The sequence below is a fragment of the Euprymna scolopes genome, chromosome 14 (genome assembly GCF_053919585.1).
Source record: "Euprymna scolopes isolate OS-2025 chromosome 14, ASM5391958v1, whole genome shotgun sequence".
NCBI lineage: Eukaryota > Metazoa > Mollusca > Cephalopoda > Sepiida > Sepiolidae > Euprymna > Euprymna scolopes.
In genome coordinates this window covers 136,426,402-136,438,901 of record NC_136495.1, presented here as the reverse complement: position 1 = coordinate 136,438,901, position 12,500 = coordinate 136,426,402, and the positions used below count along the sequence as shown (strand labels likewise).

General features: G+C 34.4%; 1 protein-coding gene across 1 annotated transcript in view; it reads left to right on the top strand.

The window, feature by feature from the left end:
* Window positions 1-12,500, top strand: part of LOC145293276 (uncharacterized) — a 540,389-nt gene that overhangs the window by 527,391 nt on the left and 498 nt on the right. The window contains exon 2 of the mRNA XM_080139876.1: window positions 12,286-12,500. This exon is cut by the window's right edge and continues 498 nt beyond it. Within this exon, the coding sequence (XP_079996002.1) occupies window positions 12,286-12,500 (215 nt within the window). The remainder of the gene's footprint in view (window positions 1-12,285) is intronic.

Sequence of the window (12,500 nt, the reverse complement as noted above, 5' to 3'; positions counted from 1 at the left end):
ACACCCTTACATACCCTTACACACACATATATGCCAATTGCTTGTCCAAAGTTCGCAAAATATTTAACTTTCATAACTTTCCTATTTAACAACATTATGTGTAATTTAAATCCATTTTGAAAAATAACATATTTGTATAGTTGTGTGACCTTTATCCTTACATTTCCTTTAAGTATACGCTGTTTTGGGCATTTAACTATAGAAAATATGAAAATAAAACAGATGGAAAGAATGCGCTGAATAACCTGTTTTATATACTATAACAAGAAAGTTTTTACTTATATATATATATATATATATATATATATATATATATATATATATATATATATGTGTGTGTGTGTGTGTGTGTGTGTGTGGGTGTGTGAGGGGGTGTATTTAATTCATAAATGGTATATATAAAAATTCATATGATTATAAATAAATGCATATCTACTTATTTGAACGCAAACATAATTAATATAAATATGTATTATAACCTTTTGAAAGAAAGATGAAAGTGTGCATTGTTAAAGAAAACAAACACACAATAGAAAACATTTTAAAACAATATATAAAGTTAAAAATCTCGTGTTTATAATATTTAACTTCCAATAAATGTATAAAATTATAATATGATTGCTTTTTTCCATGGAGATTTCGTAAATTACAAACAATATTCAGATTGATACAGATAATTTCGATGGTTTGTATTAATTGTTATGAAAATGTTGAATGTGCATAGGAAGCATTTAATATTGCTTATATATATATATATATATATATATATATATGCATATATATAATTATACATACATATATATATACGTATATGTGCATATATATATTTATCAATATATACACTATTTAAATTACTACTATATATGGAATTCAATATAAAAATTTATATAAGACGTATTAATAAATATGAAATATGTACCAATTAGAATATCATATTTAACCATAGTATACGCCACGTTGACGTCAGAGACATTGTGATTATATATATATATATATATATATATATATATATATATATATATATATATGTATATATATATATATATATATAATGTATTCGGTTTTGTGACAATACATGCTATATACAAAGTTATTATGCCTAGACTATTAGATACTATACTATATTACTCTAGAGTTCCATTTTAGATACATTAAGCTGTTATAATAAAATACAACATTAATCCACGAGCACCATCAACATTATTGCGAAAATCTTTAGCGAAACAACTGCCTTATTCCCTTTTAATATCAAATCGTCCCACCACCCTTTTTATGAGTGGAATTATTTCTGCAATTTTTACATATATGAGGTGTCAACTTTATGTAACTGGATCAAAAATGCACATATAAAATACAATATTTCTCATTTCCCGTTTTAAACATGAATAATGTCTCGCTGGTATTATTTGATTAACTCTTCCTTTACTATATTTATATTCTGGAGTAATTGTATTAGCTTGCTAAACAAACTCTAATATACTATATACATATTTTCCCATGTTCTCTGTTATAGGAGGAAATATGGGAGTTGATGGCTTTGTTTTCTCTCTCTCTCTCTATCTCTCTCTCTCTCCATCTCGTTTACTACTTACATTTCTTCACGGCATTTATTCTCTCTCTCTCTCGCTAGCTTGCTTTGCACATTTGTTTTAGTAATAGATTGTGGTTTTCAGACATAATAACGCATCGTGTACTTTATTTACACACACTTTATTGAAACCAGCGCAGTCTATTACAACTTATTAAATAAATATTTCGGCAATATAATCTACTAAATTCTCGATATTGACGAGCTTTTTTACTTTTATGTGTGAGGGTAGATGTGTACATTATTTCTGCCTTGAGAATTATATTTCGGTTAATAATGGAGGTTTTCGAATTTTCTGATTAAGAAACTCGTATTTGCATTTCGGGAGCAAGTACTTATACCGATATAACGACATGTATTTTGCTTTGGAATTTCAAGTTTGTCAGATTCATACATGCGTTTTGCTACTCGACATTTACTTTTTAGTGTCTTCGGGTGGGAATCCGGAGGACTAATTCGGGAAAATGTTGGCGGAATTAATTTTCCACTCCACGAAAAATCAAAAGTTGATTGTTTATTCCGACATCCCACCTTTACATGCGGATATTAGGGATGTCTATTCAGACCGCCGTGCTTTGTGATAGGGAAGCTGATTGTGTGTATTCCGTTCTTTACATGGCGATTTAGGACATTTAATCGAAACGCTTATCTTCGCATGGCAATACTCAAGGAAGTGAACTTAAAGAAAAAAAAAGACTAATATTTCACCCGTAATAACACGACATAAACGGGAATTTACTTCTTCCATATTAAATTGGTGAGAAGAAGAAGACGCGGAAACTGCAACAACAGATAGGGCTGCTGCCTCTGATTTGGATAATTCTAAACAGGACATGAACAGTGAGAAAAACTAACTCCTAAAACTGAATTTTTACTTTCAATGATTATTCTATTGAACCATTTTTTTCCGAATTGTATTAATTCATACTGAATTACGCTCTCCTTTCATTGATGCTTTTTTAAAATGTAAACAGTACCTGCATATAATCATGCCCAACCAAGACAAATCGCCAGTAAAAGCCAAAATATATTTTCATCTATGGCAGCTTTTTTTTTTCCGGAATTGTCAAGGGGCAACTCTGACCACCAACAGAACCCGTAGTTTTTTTTAGTTGTTTTTCGAAGGAGGGGGAAGCAAGCGTCAAAAATTAAACAGAAACTGGACCTAAAACCCTGATGAGGCTACTTTATTAGCGAAATTTTGTACTGAAACACAAACAAAGTAAATAAAAATGATGTTATAATTTCATGACATTTTCATTTTTCTAATTTATCTTTAAATTCTATTCAAAGTAAATGTCTTTTATAAGTGTCTAATTATGTTTCATCCATATATATATATATATATATATATATATATATATATATATTAATATATATATGACTACATATATATATATATATAAATATGACTACATCATATATATATGACTACATCATTTAATCACATGAATGACTATACGAAAGTATAATGTTATGCGTAAACGTTAAGTATTTACTACAACAGTGCTCAATACATAGGTAGAATTAGTTAGTAAGTTATAAACACATATATGGCAATAAAGATATTCAGAATATTCCGAGTTTCATCCACGCTAGGATTCGTCAGCCTTATGGAAACAGTTGTGGTAATCTCGCGTTTTTTTATATACGAACATTCTATTGAGTTTTCAGTAAGCCAATCAGCTTCATAGTTTCCACCGCTCCCGTTCTTATCAGCCAATGAGCAAGCACTTACAGGAAAAAGGGCAAGTCGACCTTAGATTTAACCCTTCGTTTGTGGATCCTTTTTTTAGCCGGAAACGTAGATATCCCGTGATCTATCTTATTCCTAGGTGTAGTAAAAACTGATATATATATATATATATGTATATATATATATATATATATATATATACATATATATATACATGCGTGTTAGAAATGTCTCGCAACCATGTCAGCTGCCAGTTTATATAGGATTGTATCTATGTTTTTAAATATCTGTGAGTATTGTCGTCTGTTATTGAATCTTTGTCAATATAGAAGAAGTCATGCTCATATGAACTCATTAAATATGCAATAAAGAAGATTTGGTTTGGCTTGGTTTTGTGTGGTTTGTTGTTGTACGGTATATCAATCTTTTGTTCTTCGGATTTTTTTTCGTATTGTTAGATAGTTTAATTTAATAAGTAAGTCAAGTCACCATTTTTGGCGTCATGAGGCGATCTGCGTTTGGAATTTTTATTTTTTTACACAGTAGGCACCACTTATCAAGGCCCGGAAGCCACCCAGGGATGATTGCAATACATTACGTTAGTGTGGAGATTTGATGAAGTGTTTATTTAAGGGGACAGTTCATTAAGACTTTGTTAACGTTGGACTTGAATACATCCAAGTGGTAGTAAGGTGCGAAGCAGACAGACGGAACAGAGTTCCAAAGGCGTGCACTTCTAAGAAAGAAGCTTTATTCATGGAATCCACGTTTTGGTTTAGGCACAGATAAAGAGTGGGGGAAATATTTTTCACAGTGGATTCAGCTAGACGGGTTTTATCGTGAAAGATTGGCGATGGGGGACCAGAGATTGGAGATCAAACAAGCATCTGCCATGGAAATAACGATAAAACAAGGATAGGCTCGCAAAGTCTCTTCTATGGGAGAGAGGTTGCAGGGTAGAGAAAAGGGCATCCCCCACTAAGACACGAAGTCTAGGTTGTACTCTGTCAAGGCAGGATAGGCTGTTTTTAGCAGCTCCTGCCCAGATATGGCAACAGTATTCCATCCTTGGACGTACTTGGCTTTTATATAGATAGAGAATTGCATCACTAGTGTGATATCTTCTGGAGCGGTAGAAGGATCCCACCATCTTTCCAGCGACCTTGGCAACATACTTGATGTACGTGTTCCATTCCAGATCAGGAGTAAAGGTCAAACCCAGAAGCTTGTCAAAACACGGGGCCTCTCCCAGACGAGAGCCATCCATCCCAATTGATGCTAGATGGGGATCAGAACCTTGATGATGTAACAATAGGAGTTTGGTTTTAGATGCATTAAAGGTAACCAGCCACGTCTTCCCCCACTGAACCACGATCTCGAGATCAGAGGGGAGAGAATCAGGGAGAACTTTCTCATTTACAACCTTTGATGTGTTGCCGTAGATAGTCGTGGCATCAGCATAGATATCAACGAATGATGTAAGTATGTGTTTAGGGAGGTCATTGATGTAGATTAGGAAAAGAGTTAGGCCCAGGATTGATCCCTGAGGGACTCCAGCATTTATATTGCACGCCTCCGATTTTTGTCCATCGACCACTACTCTATCGGAGAGAAATGATTTAATAATTGAGAAAACATTTCCAGTTATACCGTAGCTGGAAATCATGTGAAGTAGACCCTTATACCATACCTTGTCGAAGGAATTTGATATGTCAAGAGCAATTGCTCTAGAAAGGAAGCCTTTGTCAAGAGATTCACTAATCCTGTGAGATATAACCGTCAGCACATCTGCGGTTGATCTTTCAGAGCGGAAACCATATTGTGTGTCACTAAGAAGGTTGTTTCTGCTTAGGTGGTTGACTATTTCTCTATTTAATATGGATTACAGCAACTTACTCACAACACACAGGAGCCTTATTGGTCTGTACTGAGAGGGAGATGACTTATCACCTGAATTCGTAAATACAGTGCACACTGATGAGGTATTCCAGGGAGTCGGAAAGCACTCCTCCTTAATGCAGCGCTTAAATAGTTTCGTAAGTATGGTAGCAAATTCTGGTTGAAGCTTTTTCTTACACTATAATTGGGATGCCGTCAGGGCCAGTTGCTTTACTGGAATCAAGGTTCTTGATTAGCTTGGCGACCTCATGGACGGATATTTGTATGTTACCTAGCATGTTCTGTGTTATAGGAGGAAATATGGGAGTTGATGACCTTCGTTGCATAGTGTAGAATTAAATTCAAAGTTCTTTACAGATAGTCTGGCCTTGTCTGACGCTGACGAGATGACCTCTGGTGAATTGATAATGGTAGGGATAGAACGCACATTTCTGTTAAGGATCCTATTTGTTATTTGCCAAAACTGGTGGAAACCAAGCCGCTGATCAGCTACCTTGGATTTAACAGTCTGGGCATATAGCTCTCTTGCATTTTTTATTACTCTTTTACAGTGGTTGCTGGCGGTTCTGAAACAGCTTTAGTCTCAGTGCATCTATTACGTTGGTAGCTATGGAAAAAATCATATATGTGCGTAATAGCAGCCACACATTCTGGGGAGAACAATGACTGGCTGTTAGGTTTGTGTTGGAATTTTTTAGATTGTATGAATTGTTCTATGCCTACAATTAACCATTCGGTCAGATCTGATACTATAGAGGACACTTCCTTTTTAAACCTGGAGTGCAGAGATAAATCAGATATGACTGTACAGAAGCTATCCCAGTCAGCCATAGAGTATTGATATAGAGTACGATGAGTTAAAATTATATTATTTCGTATATTATATTATTTCGTATAAATTTACTTTTTCAAGCATTTAAGTGGTTTGATATAATTTGTTTTTTAAATAGTTCTTCATATGCTTGACATTGTAATAATTTGGATGGATATACGCCAAATTATTACAATCCAAAAGTAAGTTTTTTTTTCTTTTATTCCCCCCTCCGTAAAGGGTTATTGGCATGCCAACCATTCTGGATAATCCTCATTTTTTAGCAGGAAGTTGGTTATCTCCTATGCAAATGCGGGACAAATCCCTTTTCTCCCTATGCGATCTTCTTACATCTGATAACCGGTCTTCCATTGTAGGATTTATGTTGACAAGTTAGGTATTTGGAGCGAGATTCCATTGTTCTTGCAATTTCTTCATAATGAGCTTATTTATTTGTAGTTTGTAGCCAAAATGTGGATTTTTTTAATTGCTTATAATGCATCATAATGCGTTTTTGGTGTCTATGTTTGCGGGGTTTATTTCCTGAATTCCACAATTACTGGGGATCCATTACAAATTTATTTAGTCCGACTCTGGATCACCTTCTGTTGCTATCTTTTACACCATCATTGTAGGTATGGTGATGGTTTGTTATTCTTCCTGAAGCATAAGCAGTTCTATTGATGAGTTTGGTTTTTCGAGAGCTTGTTTGGTTAAAGATAATATCAAACTGTTTTAATAACCAGGGTTAAAGTCTTAGTTGGTTGCGATTAGAGATGTTGGTGATTGTGACATCTGCATCTCTAACTAGTGGTTTCACACGGAGACCAACAGGTTTTATAGTTTTTCTTTTTCCATCATGTAGGTTTTGCTAATTGTGATTTAAGGTAAAGTTGTTGACTGTATTTGTTGGTTGTGGGTTTTTTTATCAAGAAGCGACTAATATAGTAAGTTTGTAATGCAGTCGTAAGCAGAATTTTCTGGTCACGAGTGAAGTTTGTTCAAGTATTGTAAGACGACTAAGTAATGGGTGTTCATCGGCTCCTACATAAATACTATCGATGGCTGCATTTCGGAAGGTTCCTAGTGAAAGCCTGTGTCTCTGATATTGAAAGGGGTCTAATATCTATATGTACGATTTTTGGTGGCAAGGTGAATGAAACTTGCATACTATAGATTTGATCGCCCTAGAGCTCTATAGAACTTTAATAGGCTGTCCGCTCCCAAATTTAGATGGGTAATTATTCGGATTACGTGGAGAGTTTTGATGCATTTACTTTTAGGTGTTTTGTGTGAGGGATGAAGATGAGTTTTATGCCTAATATAAACCCTAAGAATGTATGTACACCTTCAAAAGCACCCTGTGTATCAGCTAGTTTAAAATGACGATAAGGATGCAGTTTTACAAACTAGTAAAATGGCATGTTTTTATTTTATTAAGGGTCAACTTAAATCTATTCTCACTTGTCCATTTTTTGTTGTTTAAGTTGGCGCTCAATTATGTTGATACGTCTTAAGCTATATTCAGTTATAAAATTATACACATATATGAATGGTCCACACCTCCAACGATATTGTTAATCCAACGATAGTGTGAATCTTAAGGCTAAAGAATGTCACCGTCAAAATACTTTCTTCTGGACGCCACCTTCATATTCCTTGATGTCCAAGATACATCGTCCTACAGGAACATTGATTAGTCTAGTGTTGATGAAGTTTTTGATGGAGATAAGTTGTCTTCATTTTACTCCAGGTTTGTTAAGATCTTTCATGATACCATACCTTCATGTGTTATCAAAAGTATTTTCATGAGCAATGGAAATAACAGTCATACACGTTTATAGTATACATGAATTTCTGGTAAATATTCTAATTGAAGTAAATGTTCTGTAGTGCTCCGATGTGTTCAGAATCTGCATTGAACGCTGATAATTTTATATTAGTTTAAAGAAATCGAATAAAGCTAATGTTTACAATTCTCTGTATCGCCATATACACACAGCTTGTTCGAGTAAGTTGGCGATAATTAGACGGGGTCAAATGCTTTTTTCCTGGTTTGCTATGAGAATGAATGTCGCATATTTCAATATAGCTGAAACATTACTATTGCTAGAGAGGTCATAAATAGCGAAGATAAATTCTTTAATACTTCATGTGGTAGTTGTTTAGTAATTCATCTGTTACCTCAGTCGTATTATTATCTTTTTTTTAATGAATCCAAGGTTCAAGAATAGTAAGAGGTGGGTTTCATTCATTCCTTATTATTACTTGTAAAGTTCAGTTATGTTATGCCTGTTTAATAGTGTGAAACCTTGTTGTAATTTTGGATGATGAATTATTTGCAATAGTATGTTTGCCATGCTCTTTTGGGTGTTATTTTTTATTGTTTATAAAAAAAATGCCTGTTATTCTTCATAGTTTCTGATTACATTCTATACGAATTGCATTTGGTGTTATTATTGAGTTTAGGCACATAATACTTCCATGATACCTATTAAACTACTTTTATTATCCGGCGTACTTTAGCTCTGAATATTTAACGGTTGTGTTTATTCTGACTGGTTGGTTGTTGGTTGGTTGTTGAATTTTCTTACTGCGGCAAGTTAGAGCGTGGGACACCTTTTGCAATTATCAATACATCAAGGCAAATTATACTTGGTTGGTAACTTTGTATCAGGTATGCATTTGTTAGCTATTGAGAGTATGGTATGTGTAAAGTAAGTGGTCGAGTAGTTTCCTTGTTTTGCAGGTAGCAGTTTGCGTCTGAATATAAATTTAAGTTTATCCCAGTTAACTTGTTTAAAGTTCCAGCTAGGAATCTGCGAGTTTATTCTAAGACCAAAGAGTTTAAAGTTATTATTGAGTTATTACTCTCACAGGAAATCACGTGCACTATTCTGTTAAATCCATAAAAAAATTCTAGGATCACTTATATAGAAGGCAAACTATTGCCTGTAAGATATTTGTATGTCTATTTTGTTTTGTGCTGTGTTCCTGTTAAGTAGAATAGATTATTCACGAAAAACTCTATTTGTTGTGTGTTTTTTTTTTCAGTTAAACTATGGAGATTGCTATTTTCGATGGGTTTAAAAATGTATCTTGTAGATATATTATCGTAGGACAGTGATCGGATATTTGTAGAAATAATTCACTCAAATATAATTTTTATACCTTAGCAATCCTATTTGTTGTCACTAATTAAGTTTTTATGCATTTATTTCCTTTTATGTGATTGAGAAAACATGTGTATATTCGGGTATTTGTTTATAGGGAGATTGGGGGTTCTGTTATGGTACTATCGCTTCCCTGGGAGGGTTACTTGGTCGAGGAACGTCTTGGAAAAACAACCAACTCCAGGGATAATAAAATATTTTCAAAGATAGCTTACGATAGCCACATCATTGAAACATGAACAAAACGGGTCGATATGTCGTCGGTTATAACAGCCTGACACGTGTCGCTTATTGTGTTTTCATATCGTCGTTACATACAGCTGTCTGTTGTTGCATTAATAGGTGAAGTTTCAGGCTGAAATCAAACACGTGTACAAAAATAGTTAACAAATGCATTTTAATTATAATATATAATTTATTTAACAGTTTATAAGTAGGGAGCATATTTAGTCCACCCACTGCGTGCACACCAATCTACTATGCCCTCCGCCTATGGTAGTTCAAGATTCAACTGTGTTTACAACACGATCATATTTCAATTCTCTTTTTCTTCATTGAAAGAAAGAGAAAGTGAGTTAAAGAGAAAGTCAGAGATGCGTTTTACACAACTTTTTTTTTCAACTTCAGATATCCGGGTGTAAGTCTGCCTTTTCTTGAATTATTCTGACACCGGTGAAGTGTCATTCAAACCCAACCGACATGCTCTAACTTTCACAAACCCACAAAAACGTTTTTCACTTCATCACGAAGACAGACACAAGGTTAGAAGGTAGATATAGGGGGTATGAATGTAGAAACTCCCAGTTCACGCAACAGGGCTACGCTATTGTGCCACAATGCCATCTATTTCCGTTGTTTCGAAAGTTAAAAATTTATTTTCGTCTGTACCTCCGGTATTTAGGTCAATGGACCGTTTCCTCTTCGTTTGTGCATTTATGGCTTTGCTATCGTTGGTGGATTTGTTGTTAGTTTCTATTTCGATGGCTTCAGATGTTGAGTTCAAATCATATGTTCGATTTTATGCTTGATTTATATATGTTTCTAGAGGTTAAGCGATAGCATGGTCTTACTTTTGTGGGGTTGTTTTCTTCGGGACATCTTTCCGATTTGATCTTCTTGCGTCTTCGGCTAGTTTTGTAGAGTTTTTTTTTTTAATTATGTCAATCCGTTTTTACATATTCATCTTTTTTTAATATATTATAACCCTTCTGTGGGATAGAAGGGATTTCCATATTGATCTATTTATCCTCAGATACCTCAATCTCCAATGTTTTAAATCTTATAGGGAGGGAAGATTTTGGTGTTTATTTGTAGTTTTTGTTCAGTTAGATGTGGATCTAGTTTGCTTATTTGAGTTTGTTTCTGCTCTAAACCATTTCTGCGAGTTGCAGTAGGCGTTATTTATGCGTATTGAAACATGGAGTATTTGATTCCTGTTGATTTTTTGGGGTAACTTTAGGATTTGAATTATATCTTTTAGCTCCAATATTAATGTATGGATGGAATCTTGGTAGATTATTTGGTTTAGTTTTGGGGCGGGTATCGGAATAGGTGTTCGTTTTTGGTAGGGAATTTGCAATTTTTCTTGACTCTTTGAAGTAAAGGTTTTTCTTTATATTCAACCCCCACAACTTAATTTTATTTTTTTTAATCTTGCATGTTTTGGAATAAGCAGTGTAGTTATCATGAGAGTTTGTATATTTTGTTTCATTTAGGCAATTGTCCTCTGTATAATAATGTTCTTTATGTGCATTTTCCGCATTTTCTGTACCCTCATTAGGTTTCTTTATGACGCCCAAATGTATGGCACTTGATGCATTTATAGGAGGCGTAAATATCAGGTTAAACTGTCCCAATAATTTATCCTATTTAATTTTAGGTTGGATTATGGAGTTAATAAACGTCAGGATAAACATATTCGTGGGTATGGGTTGACCATTTATTTTGATGTTTAATAGGATGACTTCAACCCCCCTTGCTTTTTCTTAAAGCTCTTTTGATTTCATCGACTGCTGCAAAGATTCGTCTATTTTTATATAGCCTTAAAATATTAGAGTTGAAATCAAACCGCGCGACGGAAATATTTCCGAAGCAAATTAAAGTAGTACAACATTGTCTAGCTTGTATGAAAGGATGCATTTTTTATTTATGGAGTAGTATTAAATATAAACGTAGATGGATTGAACTAGTGAAAGTCCACCGAAGCGGATTCTGCTCTCCATCAATCCATCCAGCTAGCTTAGTCTTGATCCCCTATGGGAGTTTAGGTCATCAATCTCTTCGTAGCTGCTTTTGTTGTGACGAGATATTTCTTAGGTATAGGGGTGCTTCCGCCACGCCCAACCTTCCCAGAAGGTGTATACAGCGCCTGACCTTCCCAAATTGTCTCCCATCCTGTGCTGGCCAGGATTTACATTTGTTAACTTCGGTGATCAGCCGAAAAACTGTGCTAATGTGAGGGTGCCCTACTCGCGGATTCTGCTCTACTACGCCTGAAAGAAGACGGAGAAGTGTTTTGGACTTGACAAACACTGACATATCTAATATATTACATGCTCTTTTTAAGAGAGAGACAATTGTTGTCACATCATATATATATATATATTGCAAACCTTTCAACAACATTACATCATTGCCGTTCCATTTATTTTAACTTAGTATGTATTTTATATTATAATAAGGTTGCAATTCTGGTAAAACAGAAACTAAGCCTTTTAGCAGATATTATGTTATTTTATTAATCTAACTGTTAAGCACTGGCTACTTGATATTTTGTAAACTGCGTTAGATTGACAATATCTATATTTGTTTGAATTGATTCGTGTAATGAATGTATAGATTACAATACGAACTACTTGTCGTTTAAACTTGTACATATACGTACCGAGCTTAAAAATGACGTTATCATTTAGAGGTCATTCTTCACTCGCACACACGATTTAAATATATATCGAAGCAACTGATGCATTAGTGCCGTAGTTTTAGATTACACATCGGAAAATTTAGCTGTAAGGTTTCCGACAAGAATTGATGAATGATTTTTTTAATGTCTTCAATGTCGTCCTTATTTGTTTTAACATTTTTAACTTACTAATTTCTCTTATTTTCTTTGCAACAGGAATAAAATGCCTCCGACCATTGAAGGACAGATGACCATTGAGAAGACCCCAAGTTACTTTATTACCAGAGAAGTTCCGAAGAGAGTCTTCAACATGTCGAAGAACATGAAAATTCTTGTTATTGTCCGTGATCCTATAACGCGTGCAATCTCTGACTACGCCCAGTTGGCTAGCAAGAGAATTAATATGCAGCGGTTTGAGGATCTGGCTTTCG